Source organism: Jatropha curcas, chromosome 3, assembly GCF_041381405.1.
Source record: "Jatropha curcas cultivar XTBG-Jc1 chromosome 3, XTBG_Jcur_1.0, whole genome shotgun sequence".
Classification (NCBI taxonomy): Eukaryota; Viridiplantae; Streptophyta; class Magnoliopsida; order Malpighiales; family Euphorbiaceae; genus Jatropha; species Jatropha curcas.
The window spans coordinates 372,255-398,792 of NC_143153.1; the positions used below are offsets into that span (position 1 = coordinate 372,255).

General features: G+C 34.8%; 7 protein-coding genes and 1 pseudogene across 11 annotated transcripts; 1 reads left to right on the forward strand and 7 right to left on the reverse strand.

The window, feature by feature from the left end:
• Positions 1 to 97: 97 nt before the first annotated feature.
• On the reverse strand, positions 98 to 2,275 carry LOC105644871 (inositol diphosphatase DSP3). Its single transcript, XM_012230366.4, has 5 exons — positions 1,960 to 2,275; positions 1,657 to 1,750; positions 1,318 to 1,375; positions 1,129 to 1,172; positions 98 to 479 (listed from the first exon to the last, which is right to left on the reverse strand). Exons 1-5 carry the CDS (start codon positions 2,112 to 2,114, stop codon positions 222 to 224), a joined length of 609 nt encoding a protein of 202 aa, XP_012085756.1. The 5' UTR covers positions 2,115 to 2,275; the 3' UTR covers positions 98 to 221.
• Positions 2,276 to 3,818: 1,543 nt separating this feature from the next.
• Positions 3,819 to 4,872, reverse strand: RIC4 (ROP-interactive CRIB motif-containing protein 4). 2 transcript variants are annotated; one of them, XM_012230364.4, is made up of 3 exons: positions 4,573 to 4,872; positions 4,334 to 4,480; positions 3,819 to 4,232 (listed from the first exon to the last, which is right to left on the reverse strand). In XM_012230364.4, the coding sequence occupies exons 1-3, from the start codon at positions 4,718 to 4,720 to the stop codon at positions 4,000 to 4,002; spliced, it is 528 nt and encodes a 175-aa protein (XP_012085754.1). In that variant the 5' UTR covers positions 4,721 to 4,872; the 3' UTR covers positions 3,819 to 3,999. The 2 variants fall into 2 exon arrangements, with proteins under 2 accessions (XP_012085754.1, XP_012085755.1); XM_012230365.4 differs by having other exon boundaries at positions 4,588 to 4,866.
• A 957-nt stretch (positions 4,873 to 5,829) lies between these two features.
• Positions 5,830 to 10,239, reverse strand: LOC105644867 (pentatricopeptide repeat-containing protein At2g03880, mitochondrial). Of its 3 annotated transcripts, none has more exons than XM_012230361.4 (3): positions 7,296 to 10,239; positions 6,283 to 6,428; positions 5,830 to 6,016 (listed from the first exon to the last, which is right to left on the reverse strand). In XM_012230361.4, the coding sequence occupies exon 1, from the start codon at positions 9,795 to 9,797 to the stop codon at positions 7,527 to 7,529; it is 2,271 nt and encodes a 756-aa protein (XP_012085751.1). In that variant the 5' UTR covers positions 9,798 to 10,239; the 3' UTR covers positions 5,830 to 6,016; positions 6,283 to 6,428; positions 7,296 to 7,526. The 3 variants fall into 3 exon arrangements, with proteins under 3 accessions (XP_012085751.1, XP_020539123.1, XP_020539122.1); XM_020683464.3 differs by having other exon boundaries at positions 6,222 to 6,428; XM_020683463.3 differs by having other exon boundaries at positions 5,830 to 6,428.
• A 141-nt stretch (positions 10,240 to 10,380) lies between these two features.
• LOC105644868 (GDT1-like protein 4) lies at positions 10,381 to 14,172 on the reverse strand. The gene is made up of 9 exons (XM_012230363.3): positions 13,817 to 14,172; positions 13,659 to 13,727; positions 13,435 to 13,551; positions 13,051 to 13,149; positions 12,775 to 12,847; positions 11,981 to 12,066; positions 11,151 to 11,234; positions 10,932 to 10,991; positions 10,381 to 10,753 (listed from the first exon to the last, which is right to left on the reverse strand). Exons 1-9 carry the CDS (start codon positions 13,892 to 13,894, stop codon positions 10,565 to 10,567), a joined length of 855 nt encoding a protein of 284 aa, XP_012085753.1. The 5' UTR covers positions 13,895 to 14,172; the 3' UTR covers positions 10,381 to 10,564.
• A 1,129-nt stretch (positions 14,173 to 15,301) lies between these two features.
• LOC105644866 (dephospho-CoA kinase) lies at positions 15,302 to 17,046 on the reverse strand. Of its 2 annotated transcripts, none has more exons than XM_012230359.4 (3): positions 16,789 to 17,046; positions 16,482 to 16,627; positions 15,302 to 15,806 (listed from the first exon to the last, which is right to left on the reverse strand). In XM_012230359.4, exons 1-3 carry the CDS (start codon positions 16,990 to 16,992, stop codon positions 15,362 to 15,364), a joined length of 795 nt encoding a protein of 264 aa, XP_012085749.1. In that variant the 5' UTR covers positions 16,993 to 17,046; the 3' UTR covers positions 15,302 to 15,361. The 2 variants fall into 2 exon arrangements, with proteins under 2 accessions (XP_012085749.1, XP_012085750.1); XM_012230360.4 differs by having other exon boundaries at positions 16,482 to 16,640; positions 16,789 to 16,926.
• A 77-nt stretch (positions 17,047 to 17,123) lies between these two features.
• On the reverse strand, positions 17,124 to 19,590 carry LOC105645012 (wall-associated receptor kinase-like 1; annotated as a pseudogene).
• A 1,367-nt stretch (positions 19,591 to 20,957) lies between these two features.
• Positions 20,958 to 23,270, forward strand: LOC105645011 (putative wall-associated receptor kinase-like 16). The gene is made up of 2 exons (XM_012230514.4): positions 20,958 to 21,826; positions 21,943 to 23,270. Exons 1-2 carry the CDS (start codon positions 20,989 to 20,991, stop codon positions 23,118 to 23,120), a joined length of 2,016 nt encoding a protein of 671 aa, XP_012085904.1. The 5' UTR covers positions 20,958 to 20,988; the 3' UTR covers positions 23,121 to 23,270.
• Positions 23,271 to 23,665: 395 nt separating this feature from the next.
• On the reverse strand, positions 23,666 to 25,935 carry LOC105645010 (wall-associated receptor kinase-like 1). The gene is made up of 2 exons (XM_012230513.4): positions 25,011 to 25,935; positions 23,666 to 24,919 (listed from the first exon to the last, which is right to left on the reverse strand). Exons 1-2 carry the CDS (start codon positions 25,834 to 25,836, stop codon positions 23,760 to 23,762), a joined length of 1,986 nt encoding a protein of 661 aa, XP_012085903.1. The 5' UTR covers positions 25,837 to 25,935; the 3' UTR covers positions 23,666 to 23,759.
• Between the last annotated feature and the right edge of the window lie 603 nt (positions 25,936 to 26,538).

Genomic DNA, 26,538 nt, shown 5'->3' on the forward strand with positions numbered 1-26,538 from the left:
TCCATCATCGCCAATGTGGCAATCCTCTCCCTTGTATATGAAAAGTTAAAAAATAAAGGAAAAGAAAAAAAAAAAAAAAATGAAAGGCACGAAACAATGAGTACAAATGGATAATGCTTTGATAACGGAAACTGTATAATTGGAGACTATAAGTCTGAAACATATGCCTTTGAAGTGGCTGACTGGCGATTGTTGTTAGTAACCAAACTAAAATGAGGTTCTTAATTGGACTTGATCTGGGGCTTCTGTACATTCTCTTCTCTGTACAGTAAACGCCTCTTGTTCGACCCGAATCCATGGTACTGGTAGATAATGCTGTAAAGACACTGCCTCAAGCACACCACTTTGAAGCTCTCAATGAACTTCTGATCTGTAATCCTCGATTTCACACCAGCAAAATGTTGGTATTCCTCAAACACAGAAGACAAGCACCAATTTTGAAGCTTTCTAAAGCAACCAACAAGACAACCCGTGCGATGCTGCAGGAGAAATGAAATGGAAAGTTAGATGCATATGGTCTTGTATATAAGGATCAAAGAATCAATATAAGAATGCCAGCAATTATGGACAGCAAATCATGCAGGAATCAATGAGGGTCTATATGATATTGAGCTACTGCTTGTGCACCATGAAGTGTCGAGAATCAGATAGAAGGCCAAGGAATTATACGAAACAAACGATATGATCTCAGAATGGAGTAATGTTAAACATGTTCTGAACAGACACAAATATGTATCAGCAGATGTTAATAAATTCACTTAATTACTTCAATACACTGTCCTATGACAAGAGAGAGAATGAGTAACAGCCTTCATCAAACAAAATAACAAAAAAGAGTGGTTCTTGTTCTTCCTATAGTTAGGACTCACCTATCTAACACTTCTTATGAACATAGGAAAATAATTGGGGTTAAGGAATTCAAGATACAGTTAATTAACTGAATCTCTTAGGTTTAATTACCAAGTTGGATGGCAAAACAGAAAGCATCCATTGTTACGATTTCAAGAGTTACAAACAGAAGGCATAATGGAAATTGATTCTGAGAGCACATAACATTGCATATATCTTGGCAACTTTCAAATGCATATAGGAAAGAAAACAAATGGAATATGCAATAAAACTGAATACCTTTCCACGTTTGCAGTGAATCAGAACTGGATGATTCCTCACATCTGGAAATACCAATAAACAATATCAATAAGCATAGCAAGAAAGAGTCATTGGAAGGGGAGAAAACAAAAGTAAACTACGAGGGAAAAAAAAAAGCAATTGACAGTTCAAAATAGAAATACAAATTTTCTGCAAATTTTTAATTACCAATTAAGACTTTAAGAGCATTCATGATAGTCTCCTCGGGAATAGATACTGAAGGTTCCTGCATATACAAAAAATTACAGCATGAGCAACAGAGATTGCAAAAATACAGCTTATACAGTATTATAATAACCACTACAAATAAATCATCACAGCCAAGCAAGCACCAAAGTTATAATCTTTTATTGAAATACTATTCAGAGATTTTAGGCTCAAATGGTTATGATTATCATATAAACGGTAAACACTATTCAGAAAGCCCATAAAATACTTGAACAATAAGAAAAAGAGAGAAAAAATTTTCAGCTTTAAAAGAATGAAAGAGAAGAAAAGTAATATTACCGTTTTTCCTTCAATTCCAAACTGAAATAGTTTGATGTTATGATCACGAAGAAACTGCATATTCTCTTCTGGATAAGGTTCGTAACACAAGTATCTGCACAATCACAAACAAGAAACGTTGAGGAAAAAGAAAACAAATATATACAAACACATTCACATATCAAATCTAAGGGTTTATTACTATTTAGCAGTTGTAGAGATCAATTTTTTGATCAAACTTACTCATCCAACTCTTTCAAAAACCGAAATAACAATTCATACCACCAAAAAGAAAACACAAAATCTGCGCAAGAAATCACTTACATGATTGATCGGAGATTTAAAGACTCTAGAAAAGAGAAATTGGAAGGTTGAGGGAATGCAGATCTGTAAATGCCGTCATCAACCATGGAAAAATTCGCCGGCGGAAACAAAACTTGGTCGTCGTCGTCCTGAACGGATTCGAATATCAAACCCATTTGTGATTGTTTCTATTAACCCTTGCCAACAAAAAAAGAGTGGGGGGGCGGGGGACAAGCAAAACAAGTCTTCTCTTTGATCGTTCTATGAATTATAATATGAAATCAAAAAGAAGACTTGCTGTTTAAAAAGAAGGATCAAGAACAAGGGGAGGAAGAGCCCATTGATTCAGAAAAAAGACAAGAAAAGAAAGCGAGAGAAGTAGGTATTTAATAGATGGATTAGGAGAAGAGGAAGAAACGAAGTCGTTTTCAGTTGGGATTCCGATTCCGATTCCAACTTTTGTTTGAGATTCAGTGTTTGGAGAGGAAAGGGCTATCAGATGAGTGGTTTTATTGAGAGATTTTAGGATTGGTTGTATATATATATATATATTATTATATATATATATATATTATTTTATTTATCAAAAATAAAAAAAAAAGAAAAAGAAAAAGAAAAAGAAAAGGAGGTAGAGGCGGCATAGTGTAAAGGTGATAGTAATGGATGTGAAATTGTCCAAATTGGACCAGAATTCTGATTTTATATGGATTAGATCTTGAATTAGTCAGATTGATCTCATATGAAAGGACACGGATTAAAGTTTGTGGGTCCCATTTAAGGAATGTTCTACGAGTCTTCTCATCTTGACACCAATGAAACTCTAATCAATAGAAGTGAATTGTTCTTTCGGATGAAATTTAACTATAAAGTTTATTTATTATAATTTTACATTTTACTTTTTAATTTAGAGTTTTAAGATAAATTTTATTTTTTTATTATATTATGTATTTTCAAGAATAACTTATATATCCTATTCTTGAAAGTCTTGAAAAAATTTTCCGATCCACTGGTCAATTTCTTGGTTGACAATTTGGAAATTTTCAATTTCACGTCTTTCATATGGGAAAAAAAAAAAGCAGTAGGATAAAATTTCATAACTCTTATATATTTTTATAGATTGTTACTATTATTTTTCTTCATTCCACATTTAAGACTTTATAATAGTTGAAAATTATAAAATCAATTTCAAAGGTTTAATTCAGAAGTAGGATTTAAAATTTTAGCAGTTTTCACAATTCATTGATCGAGTATTTATCAACACGAGTGGCTTTTCCTTTTTTTTTTTTTTTTTTTTCTTTTAAGAATAACATCCCTGATCGATTTTTATTCAAATAAAATTAATATATAAAAATATAAAGATTATCACTTTAAAATACTATTTGGATTAAAATAAGAAATTCTTTTGGAATACTATGGGATTTGATTTTCATTATTTTTTTAAATTTCTAATAAAATTATATGAGTTGCAGTTGTCTTTAATTGAAATTCATCATTTAAAAACTTAAAAAAGAAGAAACAACAGTGAAGTGTTTATGGGTCTCAAACTGATCTGATCCATACATTCTCTTCTCTTCATAGGCTCATCCATAAAGGATGGGCCTCTATGAAACCAATATATAATTAAATTTTTTTTCCCTTAGTTAATTAGTTAATCTCTTTTGTTCCCAAATGTGTAGATAAGACCAACTGCTAATAGATATAAGTTTCGAACAATTTTTAAAAAATGTTTAGTTAATGGAACCATGAACCCGGGCTATGCAAGTTTTTTTCAACGAAAGACAGAAATATATGTATGAAATAATGAAAAAATTTACAAACTAATCTTGAGAATTGACAAATGCCAAAAAAATATGTATATGAGATGCCATGCACATACATAATTACAAAACCAAATCTCCAATGGCAATTATAAAAAGTTTCACAGATACATGTATGCAATAGAATTACAAGTACAAGAGAATATTGCAATTTGACTTCTTTTTTTTGCCTTTTGGGTTTAAATATAAAGCTATTATGAATACACCATCTGTAATTTGGCTAATAAGAAGAAGGCATGCATGATTAAGCAGATGAAGGCCTAACAAGAGGTGAATTATTAGTTTTTGCAGCCATAGAAAGCTCAAATTGCCTTAAAGAAGGTTGAAGAGGAAGCAACTGATCAGGAGAAATCAGATTATCCCAACCTTGAATTGGGTTTTCATTTCCTGAACCATCCCATCCTATATGCGTCACATGCTTCACATCTGTTGGAAGCCCTATTTCCATTTCCATTTCTTCTATTTCTTCTTCATACACTGCCAAATTAACAGGTACAACAAGGCATCTTCTAAGTAATTTCTATGAGCTATAATATTATATGCTCATAAAAAATAATACTGCTAATTAAGTAGCTTACCAAATAATTGAGAGAAGGTCTTGAAGCCCTTGACTATCCTGTGAAACCGATCAGAAATATTGGGTTTTGAAAGAGCAAGAAATTTCAATGCATTCTTCATACTCTCATCAGAACTTGATAAACTTTCCTCGTCTTCTTCTTTTGGTCCTGGTAAAAGTTTCAAGAAAACAAAACACAGATTAACAAAAACACCAGAAGAAACCTATGGGACAAACCAGAGCCAAATTAATAATAGAAACCAGAAAGATAGAGACTTGTTGAAGATGGGTTTGTATCATGTGATGGCTTAGTTCTTCTAGGATGGTGAATCCCAATAGCCACACTTGATTCAGAGACACAACCAATGGAAAAAGGAAGAAGAACAAGCCTTTCCATTCTATCTCTCATTTCTTCATCAACAAACAAACAAACAACCAAATAAAATTATATGTGAAGTGGACTGAGAGACCGAAAGAAAAGAAAAAAAGTTAATAGGTCGGTTGAGGAAGACAACCCTAGAGCTTGGATTTGGGTTTGTTATATTGGTGGTGGTGGTGTTGGCTTTGTAACCAAGTTAATATAATTTCACGTACAACAAGTCAAATGTACAAATGAGTTCTTGTTTGGTAGAGAGAGTGAAAGAAAGGGAGAGGTATATATGTTTGTTTCTGTTTTATTTTTGTTTAATGTTTTGAGTTACAAGTGATGTTTATGTTTGGACGTGTAATTTAAAAAATCAAGAACAGGTTTAATTGATAAGTTTAACCTAATTAATAACAGACCCAACATAAACGTATTTGCTTTAGACATGCAATAATCCAAAGTAGGTGGAACTGCTATGTTTAGCCTACTGCAATCTCCCAACTAAACCTAAAATTAAAAACTATAATTATATTTATCTTTTTGTTTAAGTTCTCCACAGTGGGCTCCTACTTATACTTGCCTGCTTCTCTTGTAGAATAAGCATTAACCTTTTTTTTTGTATTATTGTTTATAATTTTTCTAGGTTAATACTTTTGCCCAATTCTTTCTTTTTGTTTTCTTGATTTTTTTTTTTTTTTTTTTTTTTTTTTTTTTTTTGGTGGGTTTTCTTGGTTTGGACTCAATACCAAACTTGAAGGGGAGAGTGCAATACAAGCGATATCTTTCTCTTAGAATCCTGTCAGAGCTCTCTTTGCAATTGAGGACCAAACTGCACTTTCTTGTTCTTAAAGAAGAGAGAAATGATTGATGCTCAGAATATTAATTACAATAGAAACATAAATTTTTGTTGGGACAATGATGTAGTTGGACAGGGGAACTTGTTTCTAAAAATCATTGAGTGATCAATGGAAAAACAAGTTCCTTTGCCTATTATTAGGATAAGATCAAGAACTTGGATAAATTGAGTATATTAAAATGAAATTTAAACAGGCATTGGCTAGTTAATTTCGCTTTCAGATACATATTTGGGTTTTCTATTTTGAAAAATGAAAAATCTAACAATTTTCATTCATTAGTACAACTGAAGAATGGGATAATTTTCAAACAAAACATTTAAAATTATTTGGAATTATTGTTAATACAAGTGTCGATCTATTTGTGTCAAATATATAAATTATATGTTGTAAATAGTCCGCACTAGCTACATCTTTGGCAGTAATCATGCTTTAATAAGCTTATAGAACAAAATCTCAGCTGAGGCAGTCTGACTCAGATATTAACCTGTAATTATCAGAGAAAGAAAATTAGGTCAACATGATCAGAAAAGCAAGAAGAAATTGTATCTCTGAAATCACTTTATATTTTCTATTCTATTTGCTCTTTATTTTCCTTCAATTCTAATAAAAGAATGAAGATCAAGACTTTTTCTTTTCTTTCCTTTTCCACCTGGGAAAAATTCAGGCCTACTCAAGTAACAGATATTTACCTTATGAAGAAAAACAACTGTACAGCAAAGCTTATTGAGTCAGGATTCAGGAAATTCTTACATTTGTGGTAAAGCTCTCAACTACTCCCCTCAGTGTCTAGTACTCTGTTGCTAATCCATAATCGTTGTAAACCAGAGATGCATTACATTTACATCCACATGATTAACCGTTTCAAGCCCACATTCTTATTCTCTGTCATCATCATTCTGCAACATTCCAAAACACACTTCACAGATTAAAAAAAGTTGCTCTAGGAAGATATTGATGTAACTTTAAGGGCCAAATAAGGATCGTGATATGTCATAATATAAGAAAATACTCTTTCTGCGAACTATCTTATTAGTATCCATGAACCATACTGGATCAGGAAATTGGCTGCTGTCATATAGTTTTGCCTTCGTAATAAGCCCAAGTTAGAGAAAAACAGACTTAAATGCCAACACATTACACATGCAAGAGGGCAAACGGGTACCCCTCAGGCCACTGACTCATTCAGAGATTAAGGCCGGTTATAGACAATTACTCTTTCCGCAAACATTCCAAGAAGTTTTTTCAAGTTTCATAGTACTATCCTCTCAAAAGAGGAACTGCGCTCAAAATCTCAAAATAAGAACATGTGGAGCAATGTTGCATTAGATCCTTGGGATACAGACTGTTTCCTTTTTAGTGGAAAAAGTACTTATCATGCCTATCATTAATTTTATGATACTAATTAAAAATAAGTAGCTTTTTTTTTGTCATACAATTACTTGATTAATTTAACTCTGTCTATGTTGCATCAAAATACCTTGATAAAAAAAGTGAAAGAAAATAAGAGCAGAAATATAGAAGAACCAAAACAATTTCCAATCCATTAATCAAAACTTCATTTAACCACTATTCATACAAATACTTGAATAAACATAAGCTCGAGTACACTTCTGTTAGGTCGTGCCTAATGTATATGCTCAATGATGTGATGCTTGACAAACAAAATCAATCAAAATGTTACAATTTTAATTTTTTAAGCCATTTGAGGATTGTTGTAAATAATAGGTAATTGGATAGGAATATTATGGCATCATAGAGAATACCTGCATTATGCTTTGGGATGAGGGTGTCAAAGTCAGCAAGACATAACCAAGAAGCTTGGACTTGGTCAAGACATCATGTAATTCCAATTGCTTCTCCGTTGAATTACCATGCCAGCCTCAGTCATAATTAGTTGCTGGGTAATAAGGATATTAATTGTAGCAAGTAAGAGCATCACAATGACCTATGGCTCATATTGACCTACGAGATCACAACCATAAGAAGCTCTTTGTTCACCAGTAATCTCCACAAGAACAATGTCCATTCTTGAAATGATGAAACCGGCAAAGATCTCTCACGATTATTTCTCTAACTGAAAGCTGAGAAGTATACTTGATAAAATTATGACAATCAGAGCAGATACGAAGGTTCTTCATTATACGAATCGGCATTTCAGATGATGTCCGCATAAAAGCATAAGCAAGTGCTAGTTTCTCGCTATGGAAACCAAGAAGAATTTCGCTCTGCTCTTCTTCCACATCTTGCATTATAGGTTTCACATCAGATGAGTACCCAATTTCTTTCAATCTTCCAATGAGCTTTTCTAAGTAGGAATATATCTCAGTGACTTGTGGATGAGACCTATCTCCCATGACAAAAGTATGGACCTGATTCTTCAGTAGCATCCAAGACTGTCCTGGGAGTTTGTTAACTCTTTTCTGCTGCATTAAACTCCTAATAACAGCTGCGTCTTCCCATCTATGACCTGTAGCATAAATATTTGATAACAAAACATAAGAACCTGCATCAGATTGTTCAAGTTGAAGTAATCTTTCAGACACCCACTTTCCCATCTCAAAATTTTTGTGTAGTCTGCAAGAGGATAGAAATGACTTCCAAACTGCACTTTGGTCGGAGATGCTATTTTCTTGAATGAAATTCTTTGCCTCATTCAAGTGACCAGCTCGACCATAAAGATCTACCATACATACATAGTGTTCAGCACCAGGCTTGATACCATAAGCTTTTTGCATCAACTCAAAGTACTTGCACCCTTCTTCAAGCAACCCTGCATGGTTACAAGCAGTTAAAATGCCAATAAATGTAATCTCATTTGGTGTAATTCCCTCATTCATCATGCATTCAAAGAGTTGAACAGCCTCCCTTGCCTGTCCATGCAAAGCTAAACCGGATATCATTGATGTCCATAGTACAACATTCAAATTATTGTTTTGTTTAAAAATCTTCATAGCATCACTCAAGCTTCCACATTTAGCATACATATCAACTAATGAGGAACCTAAATGAGCATCGATTTTGTGCCCAACTTTCTGAATGTGGGCATGGATCTGTCTTCCTAGTTCCAACATCCCACTATTTGCGCAAGCAGAGATAATGCTTGTCAGTGTAAACTTGTCCACCACAAAATATTCATTAACCATAAATCTAAATGTTTGTAAAGCAAGTTCATAATTGCCATTCCTAACATATCCAGAAACCATTGAGCTCCATGAGACAATGTCTGCCAATGAATCATCACAAGAAATCTCCACAGGCATTTTCCTAAATATGATGGACGCCTCATCCATTTTCCCACATTTGCAATACATATCTAGAAGTGAATTCCTAATGAAACCATTGCTGTGAAGTACAAGTCTTAGAACCCGGCCATGAATCTGTTTGCCCAGTCCCAAAAGCGATAAACAGGAAGCCAAATTCAAAGCTATAGAAAAAGTAACTTCATTGAACACAGGTCCACTTTCCACCATCTTATAAATGAATCCCAGTGCTTTTACTTCGCATCCATTTCTCATTAGTCCATCTACGATATTGTTCCAACTCGTTACATCTTTAAAGTACAAACTTTGAAACAAACCAAGTGCTCCTTCCACATTTCCAATATGCAGATATCCACCAATCATTATATTCCAAGACACTGTGTCTTTGCCCTCCATTGACTCAAACAATCTTTCCGCGTAATCCAAAGCACCACATTTAACATAAAGATCAAGAATTGAATTCTCCAAAACAACATCTAATCCAATCCCATTTGTCAATATCCACCCATGAATCCCTTTCCCATTTCTTAGTTCAAACAAACTAGAGCAACACTTCAAAACGCTTGATAAGGTGAATTGATTAGGACAAATACCTTCCTTTTGCATTCTTCTAAATGCATCAAATACCATTTCATACTTCTCACATTGAGCAAAACCTGATATCAGAACAGTCCACGAGCGTACGTCTCTATTAAGAATTTCATCGAACAACTTGTGGGCGTGATGCAAATTCAGACATTTCTTTGCGTAGAGGTTCAAAAGATGGTTAAGGGTACCCACATTATGAAGAGAGCCAGTCTTGATAAAATTAGCATGCAGTATTTCTGCTTCTGTCAAGTTTTTTGAGTGACCAGAAGATAAGGGTTGATGGTGCCTATAGAATCGCCGACATTGGTGACGCTCATATTTAGTGGTGTTTATAACATGTGTGATTATGGGAACCGGAGAGGGTGAGAGGGTCAGGTTATTTTTGAGATAAAACATATGGTGCCTACTCAACTGCATCTCATTCTACCGGTATGGCATTATCAAGCTTGATAGTTTCAGACTCGGTCACAGTTTGGCTGCTGAAAGAGTGTGACCACAAACGTGGACAAGAGCTACATTTGCGCAGGGTTTCGGAATAAATCATGCCGAGGAATATTTTTCCCTCCATACTCAAAGAAAGATCATTCAGCAATGCCAAAGGAAAGCTTTCCATCGACTCAAAAATAATATTTCTTATTTAGAAACTACAGATTTTTTTTATGCAAGACTGCAAGAAAACTTTACATAATTAAGTAGTAATTATCAATTTGACTATTTTCGCACTAACCTGAAAATTAAATTATTTTGCATTCCATCGCCTTTATTTTCCATACTTACAATACAAATGACACTAGTAAGTATCGACTATTACTATTTTACTTACTAATGTATCCGCTCTCTTAAACTCTATTTTCCATTAAGTTAAAAATTCCAAAATCATCTCCCTTAACGAAGGCACTGCCTTGCATCTCCAAAATTGTTGGCAGGAACTAGTAAACAGATCAAATATCAAATTAAGCTACCTGTGTTAACATTCATCATAGTTTGCCAAGATCATAGCTGATGAAAAACTTGTTTAAAGCCATTAATATATGCTAATTACACAAATGAATAACTGAAACTGTCTAGTTTCAACTAGTTAGTATAAAACCTTTTCAACAATATATAAAAAGAATTAGGAAGGAAAAAAAAATGGAAACTGCATTACAGTGTGCAGAGAGATATGTTAACCTACATTTTTAAACTCATAGAGGAGGATAGAAATAAGAAGATAAAGAAAAGCCAAGGAAAAGCAAGCCTCCAATTGTAGCAACTGTCCCTTGTGAGATCTTAGATGCTAGCATGCTCCCTCCCACCACTGCCAAGGAAGTGCAGATTGTGTGTCCTAGGGTAGCACCCACAGCTACACCGATTGCATTTTTGTGCGTTGCTAGCTGCAGATCAGAAATTCTAGTTTCAGCATTACATGAATGCCATCGATAAAGAAAAATGCAGGTGTAAAATTGCATGTGTTGATATGTGTACATAAATGCCTTATATAAGAAGAGAAGTTAATTTGATTGAACTTTGCAGCTAAATGTATAAGAAGAGAAGTTGATTAAATTGTCTTACAGCAATTGTTGCAATCTGGCTACGATCCCCCCATTCAGCTAGAAAGGTTAAAATAAATGACTGCATAATGAAACAAAACTATATTATTAATACAAGTACCAAATGATAAACAAATAATAACAAGGGGCTGAGCAAAAAATTATATCAAACTATCATAGATTATACTCCATATTTCATGCAATTAATACTACTATATAAGTTCCAAGGCATCAAACGTACTTCCAAAAATATTGGAGTACAAAATCTTGAAAAGAAGCGGCGGAAGGTTGTTTTCCCTTGCCCTGCTTCCAGCTTTTCCTCTACCTGAAAGCATAATATACAATATCAGAATAGAGATAATACCAAAATCTGGCAAGAGTGATGCAGAGACAAAGAAGAAGGGGGAAGGGAAGAACATTGAGTTTTGATCTTCAAAAGCAATCCACAGAAAAAATCTTTCAAAATCATATACAAGAAAATAGAAGGAATCTCAATTTAGTATTATTAACTAAACTTATAAACAATAATAATAAGCATTGGACAAAGCAAAACAAAAGGGAACAGACCATAAGGACATCTTTCTAAAGAAGTGTTGTTTCTGAAAGATAAACCATCAAGGGGAAGAAAAGTAAACAACAATATGTTTACAAGGATGGAAATATGGAAAAGATGGTTCAAGGCGACTCAGTAATATGCCAGTTCATTGGCTAATCCAAGCAATTCATTCATGTAATGGGAAGATTGCAAAGAAAGAAGCTTCATGCAATTGGTAAACAGGAAATTGCCTATCAAAAATATATATATATAAGTAAGCCACAAATCTCCACAGGCCAAAACTAATAACCGTCCTTTTAGCATATCACTTGTCTGTAAAGAAATCAGAAGCTTGATATAGAAGCCAGCATTTGAATGCCATAACACCATTCAACCAACAAATATGTTCTCACTTTTCGTTTAAAATAGAATTGGAATGAAGTGTGTGCAGCTTTGGAATAAAAATGCATCAGCTTTACTGCAAAAACACCAATGACAATGTATGAAACTGAAACTGAAAATGGGAAAAAGAATACTTCTTCCATTTCTTTTTTCTGGGATGATTTTGAATCAGATCTCCAGGCAATGTAAAGTAATCGCAGACCAAAAAAAGCATAAAGAACTGCACGAGAAAAGAAAATTCCAAGGTTAATGATTGATAATTAAATCCACATAGACATGCTATAGCATATTGTCCTAGAATGTATATATGGGCAATGTTTTCTGCATTTAACATTTTTTTACAAAATATCCAGAACCCAAATCAAGTTGATTTATTAACTTAGTTCAAAAATAATCTAAAAAATTTTTCCACAAAACAACATTATAGAAAGCTTCAATGGCTGCGAATTGCTTATCTAGAAGAAAGTGAACAAAAAATGACATGCTGAAAGCAATATTACATATTGCTCTCTGCATACTCATCATGCCAACCATGGCGCATCCAGAACCCAAATGGATGATTTACCACAACAAAATTTTTGGTTCTTGCCTAACACTCAATATAGAAACTACAGGATACATCTAGAAATCTCCAAAGTCTTGAATTCAAAGACACTTCCACATACGCCACTCAAGGTATTAGCTGGTTAATAAAAAGTGCAACATACAGAATCATCAGATTCTGCTACTTTTCCAACCTCTCAACATCCACAAACAATAAAATGCACCGAAAAGGACTAGATTATAACTCCAAACTGATATGAACTCACATCACGTATGATCAACAAGACATACAACAGAAAGCATCCTATATAAAACATTAAAAGGGGAAAGAGAGTATATGCCACCCAAATAAGTATTAATAGATACAATTTATATTTTTAAGTACCTGTAGCAGCACTATTTGTATGCTTTCTTGATATCAAATTTGGCACAATCCTACCTAGTCCTGTAGAAAGTACCTAATTAACACATAAAACAAACTTTTTAAGTTTCATAAAATTGAGCTGGGAGAAGTACTTTCTAGTTGCTGGCACCATTCCATTACATTGCCATGCAAATGCATTGCAATATCAGGTAGAAAACAAGTCGCGGCAGATCTAAAGGGAAAACATAACTCTTTCAGGCAAAGTTAAAACAGAAACAAAATAAATGGATAACTCACTGTCATAACCACTAATGCAGAGAGAGCACCAGATAAAACAATTGACTTGGGGTGGCGCATTGCCATAAGAGCTGCTATAATAAAAGTCTCATCTCCAATCTATAAAAAAAATTGTCATCAAAAGAAACATATATTAGATAAATAAGCAGCAAAAGTTAACTGCAGTCAACTCTTTAATCGCCATCACACAACAAGAATGGGATCATTTATTGATGGATGCCAGATCATCTTTTTCCTCCTCCCTTATTCTAATAAGGGCATATGCAGAACACAAAATATTAAGAGAAATCAGGACTTGCATTGCAGAGCTAGTAAAAAAAAATGTTCAAAAAGCTGAAATTGTTATATAAGAAGGCGAAAGTAAGAAATGAGCTCAGAACAAACCTCACTAACAACAATCATGGACAAGCTTGCAATAAATGCATCAAAAATTCCAAGACCAGAGTCCACCTGAAGTCCAAGATTATTAACAGAATTGACGTCAAGGTCATGTGTGATTATCTGCACTCACAAACCCCAAATACAATAAGCATATCTCCAGTTATAATTGAAGCAGAAAACAATTTCCGCTATAATTTTTCAAAATTTCCAAATATGGATAAGCTCACCATGCCACGGCGGCCAAGATCTTTATGAGATACAGTCGACTCTTCCTTCCCATTTTCCATCAAAGTTTCCTGGAAAAAAAAACAAAAAGCTTGAAATAAAAAAAAAAAAAATTGTTTTATGCAAAAAACAAAGCACACGAACTGTAGTAGAGAGAGACCTGAGCAGCGACGTAGGAGAGAGCCAGTAATAGGAAGGAAGCGAGAAGGAGAAGCCTAGAATACGAATGAAACCCCATGATAAGAACGAATTGGAGGTGAAGTAGATGAATAAGTATGTGTTTGGCGAGAGAGAAAGCAGAGGAAATTGGGGAATTAGCTTAGCTTTTCTGAGGCAAGTGGATCAGAATCATGGAAATGAGATAAAAAAGATAGGAATGGGGATCTAATTGTACCTTTACTCCGATTTTAAGGTACAGTCGTGAAGTAATGAGATCTAAGAAAGTAGAAACGAGGGAGAAAGAGAGAGATCTTGCGAAAGAGCGAAGATCCCCAGAGGAAAGAGGGAAGTGGGAGAGATTATGTAATATAAAAAGAATTGCGCGTTTGGTGTATGACCAAACAATTTTGGGCAAATTTTTATTTAGTCCTTGAATTTTTAATCTAATTGTAATAATCACTATATTTTGATCAAATAACTAAATCGTCTATAACTTTTAGATACATGAAACTATTTAATCCTTTTTAAAAAAATGCCATTTCACCTTTGAGTGAGAGATTAATTGTCAAAATTATGTTAATTTTCAAAAAAAAAAAATATCAAAATTATGTTAAATAGTAATATAATACTCCGTTGCAACAAAAACAGTCAACCTTTTCATTTTGCTCTGTCCCAAAATATAGTCAATTTACTTTTTTTTAATTATAATTAATCTTTAAATTATTTACTATGCCTTTTTAAGTTTTATCTTATTTTTAATAATCTTCATTAATTTATTATTTTTCCTAAATCAGTCATCCTTCAATTAATATGGTATTTATAAGTAGTTTTTTTTTGCCTCTTGAATTTTAGAAAATTATCAATATTAGTCACTCTCATTAATTGCAATTTACATTATGATTTTTATTATTACAATATAATATTAATTGCTTATATGCTATTTAAAACGAGTATAATAAAAATATTCGACAACAAAATTTTCCACCAACCATAATAAATTTCATTTCTTAACCTGCGTGGAAAAGAAAGTGAAATGTCTTGTTCAAGTTGGAGCATGAATTTTTGACTTTGGTAAAAGTAAAAACAGAGACATAGTGGACAACTACACAGGACTATTTAAATTATGGAATATTCTTTTTCAAATTGATGCAGTTGCAGACTAGGCAGTAAATAGTGCAAAAATTATAAAGCTTGAATCTTTTTCATAAATTCCTGAGTATTAACTTCAGCTTTAAAGAATCATATACCAACTACCAAAAAACAGAATCCATGAAATCATTCCTCATGATAGGTTAGCTCAACCTTTTTTCAGCTTCTGATACTATCCTTTGTTCTTCAGCTTCTAAAATTATGATCCATAATTTGTTTTCGTGAATTTTAAATTATTGATATTGCATTTCACTTGTCTCCTCCTTGCATACAAGTATGAAAGTTACAGGTAACTTCATACGGCTTGAGAAGGAAAGATTAAAAGAATGATGAAATGTAGATTCAAGAAATGAAATGCACTTCAAAATATCAAGCAGTAAGAGTTTGAAATTTACAACTATAATATCCAGTGGACAGTTTTACCCAGAACAACAGCAATTATGATGGAAATAAGAGCTGTCAAGGCACCATGTCTAGAAAGCCAGAACTCGTACAGCGTCAACGGCCTAGTAACCTGCAATAATACTTTCTGGAATTGTTCCTCCAAGTCTTCTAATGAACCAGTATTATCAATGACAATGTCAGCCTTGGACCTTTTCAGATCTAGGGCCATCTGAGCATTTATCCTATTTCTGGCATCCTCCTCGCTGGATTTATCTCTTGCCATAAGCCGTTGAAGCTGTGTTTCCATATCAACCCATACAATAATAGTCGGTTTTGTCCATTTATCTATCTTGGTCTCAAAAAGCAATGGGATATCAAGAACAATTACTTTATATCCCTTCAACCATAGCTTCAGAGTTTCCCAGAAGATGCCAAAAGAGATATAAGGAGCCAAAAGCCTGCAAGAAATGAGAGCCAAAGTTAAGAGTGAGGTAATGCACAATTCTCTGAACATTGTCCAATGCAGTTCTCTTGCTAGCAAACCAATGCAAAACCAATACCAATGCTCTAGCAACCAAGATTTGAGACATCATAACGATTTAACCTTGGAAAAGTAAAAAATTACGAAACAGAACTTCAATCATATGACTTCACTATTAAATCGAAACTGCTTTAAGATTATCATTGCGATTAGGAATTCAATTTGCTATGACATGACTATCAAACTAAATCGTCAAGGAAGTTGAAGACAAACAGCTTTTGTAGAATCATGAACTAGTGGAAGCAAGAAGCTAATTAGCCAGTGGCCCTGACACTAAACAAGGAGCTTTGCTTCTATTTCCATCAATCAAATAACATATGTTCAAACTATGCATTTCTATATTTCCTTCAGATCACATTGATGCATTTCGATACCAGTACAAAGGGGATTCTCCAGAAATTTAATCCTTGCACTACCATAGACAAAAATACAATTCTAACATAGACCGTGCAGCCATGATGATAACAAACAAATCAAGATGATTAAGAGCATTAAATTTTATTCAGTTGCTCTATTGATTTGTTAGCTTATCAATTGATTCAAATTTAATCAATTTTCATAGACATAAACTCCTATTAGGAACTAAGCTTACCTATTAAGAAGTTGACGTTTTGCAGTATCAGAGAACACTATCTGGCCTAATTTTGGCCTATCCACTTCCCCATTAGCTTGTAAGATATCCTCTCCAAATGCTGCAACAACCTTCTTATATCCACAGGCTTCTTTCTTCAAAACGTCCTGCATAAAGTACCTAGAGAGAACATCAGGAAATTTTAAGTGCTATAACCTGAACATAAAGCATATAACTTTAGAGAAAAAAAAAAAAAAAAAAAAAGCTCCAATCGAATACTAAAAATAGAAGCGATTACTATGGAGATATATAAGAGAAACGAGCATACGCGTGAGACGAGATCGGCGTCAACAATGGGAATTCCATGGGTTTTGAAAAGATTGGAGACAGTACTCTTTCCAGACGCTATTCCACCAGTCAATCCCACCATTCTCATTCTCACTGCTGTCTTCGAGATGCTCCTTTGGCACTCATAGTCATGTACAGCCTTTTGAAAGCAGGTTAGAGGTGGACGGATTTCATAGGACATCATCGAAAGCTAAAAGGAAGATGCCATAGCAGACTCTTTGAACAGAAAAAGACAAAAGTCAGGAAAAACAAAAGCTAGAGATTAATACCCGGTTAATATCTGGGCGGGCCTTGCAATGCATTAAGACCCGGTTAATATCTGGGCGGGCCTTGCAATACATTAAGACCCGGTTAATATATAAAATAAAGAAATAAAATTTTATTATTAATAAAAATTCAGAAAGTTTGTATTTCTTCGTCAGAGTCACTTGTGTACTCGTCTTCATCTCTAACCAGAGTCTCATTTTCAATCTCTAAGCATCTCTGCGACTTCATTATTCCGTCAAGCTCCATTGCTACTTCTTTCATTGAAGGCCTATTCTTACCATTTGGATTTACACATTTCACAGCAAGTTTTGCAATGCCATGAACATCTTCACTCCTAGCTTCTCTAGGATCAAGAATTTGAAGCAGGCAATTCTCTTCTTCCATTGAAGTGAAATGTGCAACAAGGTTTCTCTCATCCTCAGCTCTAGTAGAAGAAATTGGCTTTTCTCCAGTTAAAAGCTCAATTAGCACAACGCCAAAACTGTACACATCACTTTTCTCTGTAAATTGACTTGTGTAGAAGTATTTAGGATAAGTATCCAAATGTGCCTTGCACTATGGTGGTTATATGAGTTTTGTCATATGAGAACGATCTTGAAGTACCAAAGTCAGCAACTTTTGCACTATACTTCTCGTCAAGAAGTATATTTGAAGATTTGATGTCCCGATGAAAGATTGGGAATGAAGCTGCGGAATGCATATAGGCTACTGCTCCAGCTACTTCACTTGCAATTCTAAAGCGATCTTCCCATGAAATCGAAGATTCTGTATTTTCCTTATGAATATGATGAGAAAGAGTTCCATTGGAAATGAACTCATATACCAACAATGGAAATTCAGTTTCTAAACAACAGCCTAAAAGCTTGACAACGTTTCGATGATTTATTTGAGATAGAATCACAACCTCATTTACAAATTGATCAATTTGGCATCTGTCAATAGTTTTTGATCTTTTAACAGCAACTATACTACCATCTGGTTGTTAGGATTAATTCAAAATAATATTATTAAAAATATTTTGAGATTTTAATTTTAGTTAGTGCAGATTTTCTGCATAGAATTTGATGTTTTTATTATTAGGATTAATGATTTTTAGGAGTATTTTTAAGTCTTATTTGATTCACTTGTAAACTTATAAATAGGCATATCCTTTTGCTAATTCAGGTGTAAAATATTGTTAATCATCTTGTGTATTTCCATTCTTCCTTCCCTAAAAATCTCAACACAGGTAACATTCCCTTGTAAACTGTTCCAAAGCCTCCCTGACCAAGAAATCTACTTTGGTTATAGTTGTCTGTTGCTCTTTGTAGCTCCTCTGCAGTAAATACTTTAGCCTTTTCACTAATTCCATACCATGCCAGCCTCTGTTGCAAGCCTCCATTTTGCTCGAAATATTTTGATTTTCGAATTCTTTCTCTTCTTTTCTTCAAGAATTGGTAAAATTTGTAGGCAAAAAGGAATAAAGATGTAACTCCCATACCAATAACAATACCTGAAGTAAGTATAAAGATAATTTAGTAATATTCATGCAAAAGCTAGAGTTTAAACGTAAAACATCAAAAGAACCAAGTGTGAGAAACAGACCCAGTACTACAATAAGTTTGGCTGGAAACTTTTTACTACTTTTTGGTGCGCAGTCTACACCAACTGCAATAGAACCATTGGGATCTTGGCAGGGTAAAACCCCTGGATTTGTCAAACGACTCTCATTTGTAAGAGGAAGCAGAAGAGGTGTGAAAGGATAGATAATGCTGTCATCTGACAATTTATTGGCTTCAATAACGCTTGCTACGTCGCACTTGCAACTTTTGAAATTGTATCTCCCCTTGTCACCATATACACCAGCAAAGATATCACCCCTTTTTTAGTTTGGTTCTGAGTTGGGCATACACATCTTAATGGAACTATAAGCTCCTGGCTACCAATGTCGTTTTGGTCCATAATTGCCTGACAAGTAGTTAAGCCTTGGTAAGTATTATCGGCAATAGTAAAATATGTCTCATCTGTACCTTTGATATAAGAAGTGTTGTGCTGGTAAATGCTACCAGAACATGAACAGGAAATAGGAACTGTGATTAATTTGTCAGAGGGAAATGTGAATATGGAAGAAACATTGTTGATCAAGGCTAAAACTGAGGCTTCTGAACCTAAAAGAGAAGAGACGGTGATTGGTGAGTCATAAGGTGCGCGTGATGAAAAGGTTAAGAAAGCTTGACATTGGAATTGGTTTCCATTGCAGACATACCCTTTCGATATAGAAGAATTATCTGCACAATTTGTTGTCCTCTTGCTAATATATTCTTGTTGGGAGTTTACTGGTTGATGGGTTAGAAACAGGAGAAGGAAAATTGAGAGGCTGTAAAAAGATGATAACTCCATGGATTTAAGTTCTTGGGCTAAGGTCTGTTGAACTTAGTTATCTAGCTACTTTCCTGCAACTGATATAACTGGCACAGCAATTAGGCTGGATTCTTTCACTTGACAGTTCTGGAGAACTATAAACAAACGTAAACAAGTAAACAACAGCCTCTTCTTGGACTTTTAACGAGAAAGGAAGTTTCCAAAATGTTTCCCCTTCTATAAAATGTTGAACATTGACTCTTATAGCATGCATCTAACGCGCTAATAATACAATAAATTTATCTGTAAGTTTTGGAAGAATTGTATTTCTCTTATTTTTTTATTGAGGTAAATATATATAAATTGCACTAATGTACAGAGACTGGGACTGTGAAATGTAACTTTGATGCAGCTATCCATACCACAGAAGATCGTTCATCGTATGCTGGTCTCATTCGAAACGAAGCTGGGCAATTCTTGGCAGCTTGCACAGGTCATTTTGCGGGAGTGCTGAAACCTCACATTGCAGAGGTCATCGGTCTTAGGGAAGTATTGTCTTGGCTGCTCACGAGATCTATCGATTGGGTTCCGGTGGAAACAGATTGCCTGCAACTGTAACTGCTGGGTTTGAATCTTATTCAGACTGGGCACCAGTGCTCGAAGAGATTAAACAACTGATTTCTCAAATGCCATCTTGTGAATTGGTTTGGGTTAGGAGGCAAGTCAACAAACCTACACACACTCTTGCTCGTGTGGCATGTTTATATCCTTGTTTTCGTCTATGGGACTCAGACTCACCCATGTATTGCAACTCTTATTTCTCATGATTTATTATAAATATATGATCTTATTTACTGTCAAAAAAAAAAATATATGGGAAGGTAATAACGAATAAGCATAGAATCCCTATAATCACTCCGTAAAATATCCTCTGACAGCTCAAGTCAACAATATGAATAATTAAAAATCACTTAAATACAAAAATAAGTCAAATTAAGATATCCACATCTTTGCATTCATACACAGAAACTACACCAACATATTTAGTCTTGAATGATAATCAGAGGAAAAAGTCCAATTAAAATGTTACTGTTTTGATACCTCTAAAAAGCATTCATTAATGGTTGGGATGATAAGCAAACTCAATCTGTAAGGGTGAGAATACAAGTTTGATCTCGGGCAAAAAACTTTTAGGCTCTATGGTTTGAGGGGATTAAACCTTGCTGGTTTTTTTTTTTTTTTTGTGTAAAATGAAGAGCAGAGCTCAAAAGAAACTACAGTAGACAAAGTCGAGGATTTTAATCTCAACAATCCAGATTTTAGACCAAGCAAGCAAAGAAAGAAAAGAAAAAATCTCATCTTGCTTAGAAAATCTATGTCAAAGTCCAATGTGGAGGCTGCTGAAAGTCAATGCCGTTTTAAAATTGAAGTTGGGGAAGATAATATATTAATTAATATCTGATGTGAAATAACTTGGTTTTTTCAATTGCCAAGTTAAAGTCAAAGTTATAACTCAACTAATATGCATAATAAACGCAGGTAACCAAACACTATTGCCTAAGAACTCAGTTCCATGGAGGCACCATCATCATTTTACTGCCTTTCAATCTTCCTGTTTCTGTTTCTTTTACACCAACCATCAAAGTGCCAGCAAGAATATCTTAACAATACTCAGCTCAATTGTTATGAAAATCCTTCCATATCGAAAGGGTATCTTTGCAATGGCAATCAAATGCCATGTCAATCATTTTTGACCTTTTTATCTCGCCCGCCTTATGACTCCCCCGTTTCCATTGCTTACCTTTTAGGTTCAGAAGCTTCAAGTATAGCCTTGATCAACAATATACCACTCCATGATAAAATTTCCTTTGAAAAATTGATTATAGTTCCTGTTTCTTGTTCTTGTACCGGTAGCATTTACCAGCATAATGCACCTTACACTGTTAAAAATCTATCTGAAACTTACTTTCGAATAGCTAATGACACTTACCAAGGCCTAACTACTTGCCAAGCACTAATGGGTCAAAACTACTATAATTCTGGAAATCTTCAGGTAGGAATGGAGCTAATGGTTCCTTTAAGATGTGCTTGTCCAAGTCAAAACCAAACAGCAAATGGGGTGATCTCTTTGCTGATGTATATGGTGACATGGGGAGATACAATTTCATCGATTGGAAAAGCTTTCGGGGTTGATGTAGAAAGCATACTGGAGGCTAACAAGTTGTCACAAAACAGTCTGATCTTTCCATTTACACCTATTTTGGTTCCGCTTAAGAGTGAGAGTTGCATGGCTAATTCAGATAATTTCTTTTGCCAATGTCCTAATGGGTTTCTTGTCAATGGAGGGGCAGAAGGTCTTAATTGCATACCAGACAGCAAAAAATTTCCTGTCAAACTGGTTACACTATTAGGTATGTATCTACGCCCTCTCCCAATTCAATCTGGCTTGCGTTCGATTACATTATATTGCACTACAACCTTAGTGTACCTCTTTGGTTTAGTCCACTTATTCATGTATCTATTGTAGGCATTGGAATTGGGATCGGACTGTTGTTTGTATTCCTCTGTAGCTACAAGTTATATCAGTACCTAAAGAATAGAAGACAAAGAATTCGCAAAGAGAGATTACTTGAGCAAAATGGAGGCTTCTTGTTACAGAAGAGACTATTATCTTGTGGAGGAGGTGAAAAGGCAAAATTGTTCAGGGAAGAGGAGCTGAAAAGAGCAACAGACAACTACAACCAAAGTAGATTTCTTGGTCAAGGAGGTTATGGCACTGTGTACAAAGGAATGTTACCAGATGGCACAATAGTTGCTGTTAAAAGATCAAAAACTATTGAAAGAAGCCAAATTGATCAATTCATAAATGAAGTTGTGATTCTATCTCAGATAAATCATCGAAACATTGTCAAGCTTCTAGGCTGTTGTTTAGAGACTGAATTTCCATTATTAGTGTACGAGTTCATTTCCAATGGAAACCTTTCGCATCATATTCGTAAGGAAAATTGTAGAGAATCTTCAATTTCATGGGAAGATCGCTTCAGAATTGCAAGTGAAGTAGCTGGAGCAATAGCATACATGCACTCTGCAGCTTCATTTCCAATCTTTCATCGCGACATCAAATCTTCAAACATACTACTAGATGATAAGTACAGTGCAAAAGTATCAGATTTTGGGACTTCAAGATCAATCCCATATGACAGAACTCATTTAACCACAGCAGTACAAGGAACATTTGGATACATGGATCCTGAATACTTCCACACAAGTCAATTCACTGATAAAAGCGATGTGTATAGTTTCGGGGTTGTGCTGATAGAACTCCTGACAGGCCAAAAGCCTATTTCTTTTACTAGAACTGAAGATGAGAGAGGCCTTGTTGCACATTTCATGTCATCAATAAAGGAGGATCGTCTTTCTCAACTTTTAGACCCCACAGTTGCTACAGAAGCAAGGAAAGAAGATATTGAAACCATTGCAAAGCTTGCAATGAGATGTCTGAGATTGAATGGAAAAAAGAGGCCGACAATGAGAGAAGTAGCAATGGAGCTAGATGGATTAAGGAAGTACAAAGGAAGCTTGGAAATTGACAAGCCTAATTGGTTGATCAAAGAGGAAGGATTGTTGCTGCACTCTATTGATGTGTCTTCACAAGAATCAATAGAGGATTTCATTACCTTGGAAATGGAATCTACCTCACTCTAGATAGCTGATTATATTTTATTTTTGTAAATTCTCCTAGGGAAGTTTATGTGTATAGATAATACTTATTGGTAGGTGCAACCTTGAATGAATGTATCTTTTAAATTCATTATTTTATTCAACCTCCAATTTTGTGAACATGAAATAATTTCAACAGCATAATATTCTTTAATTTGTTCCTATATGTTATCCACACATTTAACTTTGAAGGCATTATTTAGAACATCTAAGAAACTTTAAACTTTATTGTCCGTCTGCTAGCAGCTTTTCATTTGCATTCAAGATAGGGACAGCACTAGAGCAGAGGAAGAATCAGACATCACTGACTAGTTAGAAGAAGCAGCTTCTGTTTGGAAGGTTTTGGGAACTCTATTAAGTTGCTTAGAAATAAGCAATCCAAAATGGAAAATAATAATATTTGACCTCAGTTTTTCGTTTTGAGATTGGTTGTCTGGCTATTATTTTGCAGTAAAGATACTAAAAATGAATAAGACTCTTTTGATTGTCCATTGTTTTACTTCTCTCAAATAAATGATCAAAAGGTGCTTTGTTTCAATTGTGTAAACATAATACATAGAAATTCTTGATCATAGAATAAGCATTGCTTTTATTATCCAAAATAAGAAAATGGGCTGATCACATCTAGATTGAGATGGTTTCCATCTCTGCATATTCATGTTCTGCAGTTTCATCAAAGGCATACACAAAGGATGATGCTTCATCACTCAATGAAAGCTCATGACCTATCTCTATGGACTTTTGTGACTTCCTTAGTTCATCCAACTCCATTGCTGCTTCTTTCATTGTAGGCCTCTTTTTCCCATTCAAACTTAGACATCTCATTGCAAGCCTAGCAATGCCATCAATATCTTCTTCCCTTGCTTCTCTAGCGACTATAGGGTCTAAAAGTTGGAAAAGGCGATCCTCCTTTGTTGATGATATGAAATGAGCAACAAGGCCTTTCTCATCTTGAGATCTAGCAAAGGAGATAGGTTTTTCCCCAGTTAGAAGCTCTATTAACACAACACCAAAACTGTAGACATCGCTTTTCTCTGTGAATCGACTTGTATGAAAGTACACAGGATCTAAGTAACCGAATGTTCCTTGTACTGCAGTAGTTAGGTGAGTTTTGTCATATGGGATTGATCTTGAAGTTCCGAAATCGGACACTTTTGCACTGTACTTATCGTCTAAAAGTATGTTTGAAGATTTGATGTCTCGATGAAAGATAGGAAATGAAGCTGCAGAGTGCATGTAAGCTACTGCTCCAGCTATTTCACTTGCAATTCTAAAGCGATCTTCCCATGAAATCGAAGATTCTGTATTTTCCTTATGAACATGATGAGAAAGAGTTCCATTGGAAATGAACTCATAGACCAATAATGGAGATTCAGTTTCTAAACAACAGCCAAGAAGCTTGACAATGTTCCTATGATTTATCTGAGAGAGAATCACAACCTCATTTATAAATTGGTCAATTTGGGTTCTGTCGATAGTTTTTGATCTTTTAACAGCAACTATGCTACCATCTGGTAACATTCCCTTGTAAACAGTGCCAAAACCTCCCTGACCAAGAAATCTACTCTGGTTATAGTTGTCTGTTGCTCTCTGAAGCTCCTCTGCCGTAAATAGTTTTGCCTTTTCACCTACTCCACAAGATGCAAGGCGTTGTTGCAACAAGAAGCCACCGTTTTGCTCAAACAATTTCTGCTTGTGCATTATGTATGATCTTCTCCTTAAGAACTGACATACCTTGAAGACGAGAAGAAACAAGCATAAGAGTCCAATTCCAATGCCAATACCTGAAGTATAAATACATAGACAATTTAGTATTCTGATTGTCATATATAGAAAAGCTGTTTGATTTCTTTTAAGTGTATGCAAGAGAGAGACCTAATATGATAACCAGTTTGACAGGAAACTTTTTTCTGTCCTTTTTGCAGTTGAGACCTTGGACGCTTTCATCTTCAAGAGAATCATAAATAAGACAATTGCAGAAGAATTTTCCTGGATCAGCCTTACAGCTCTGGCTTTTAAGTGGAACCAGAATAGGTGTAAAGGGATAAATAGGGCTGTCCTTCGACAACATGTTAGCCTCTAATATGCTTGCTTCATCAACACCAAAAATATTGCCAATAGAAGCAACGGAGTCTCCATCTCTCAACATATACATCAACAAAGAAATCACCCCATTTGCAGTTTGGCTTGAACTTGGACATGCACATCTTATTGGAACCATCAATTGCCCTTCGATTGTTAAATTAGGTGCATCATAGTAATTTTGACCGAGAAGGGCTGCACAAGTGGTCAAGCCTTGGAAATTCTCATTGGCTATTGCATAATAATAGTCCCCCGCTTGAATGGTGTAGGGAGTGCTATGCTGGTATATGCTGCCTGTACAAGAACAAGAAATAGGAACTATGACCAATTTCTCTGAAGGAAATTCTTCTCCGGGTGAAATACCATTATTGATTAAGGCTATACTTGGGGCTTCTGAACCTAAAAGAGATGCAATGTTGGCTGGGGAGTCATATGGTGAGCGGGATAGAAAGGTCACGAAGGATTGGCATGGAACTTGAGGTCCATTGCACAGGTATCCTTTGGACACATTACAGGTAGTTTGATTGCTGTGAAGATACTCTTGTTGGCAGTTTGTTGGTTGTTGAATAAGAAATAGAAAGACGCAGATGAAGAGGCAGTAGAATGATGATGACTCCATGAGTTTAATTTTTGGGATATAGGTTGATTTTGTCTGCAATTTATTGATCTTCTTGATTTACTGGTTGGAGGAGGTGAACCCGAAAACTCTCCTTATGCAGGTCAAATATGCACTTCTAGCCATCTCTATCAAAAAAGAAGGAAAAAATAAAAAGAAGGAAAAAATATGTTCAGTGACTTATACAACCAAATTCGCAAACGCAAGCAGCTTTCATTTGCATTCAAGAGACAGAAAGCTTTCAAATGTCACTGACTGGTCAACAGAAGCAGGCTCTGTTTAGCAACTCTAGGAAATTGTAGAGAAATAAACAACACTAATCTGAACATAAATTTTGCCTGCCTTAGTTACTAAAATATCCAGTGAAAATGAAGGTACCACCAACATAGATTTACACCATTGATTTCCCTAATTTAAAGGTCTTTGATTCCTAGCACTGGAAGGAAATTTTGGAACTGGAAGAAATTTCAAGCTCTTTGAGTATTCTTAGAGATACATAATGGAAAATAAAGTGGAATATTCATTTTATGTTTTCAGGTTGGTTAGTTGGCTTGATGTTTATATTGCATTGAAGATACCCAAAATTGGTGAAGAAAGAGTGCAGCTGTTTACAATTTGATGCAGTGTCATCATAATCAAGAAAATAATTGCCTTTCAGATTGATTCAAAGTTTCAAGTTTTAGCAGATGAATATGAATGTGAATA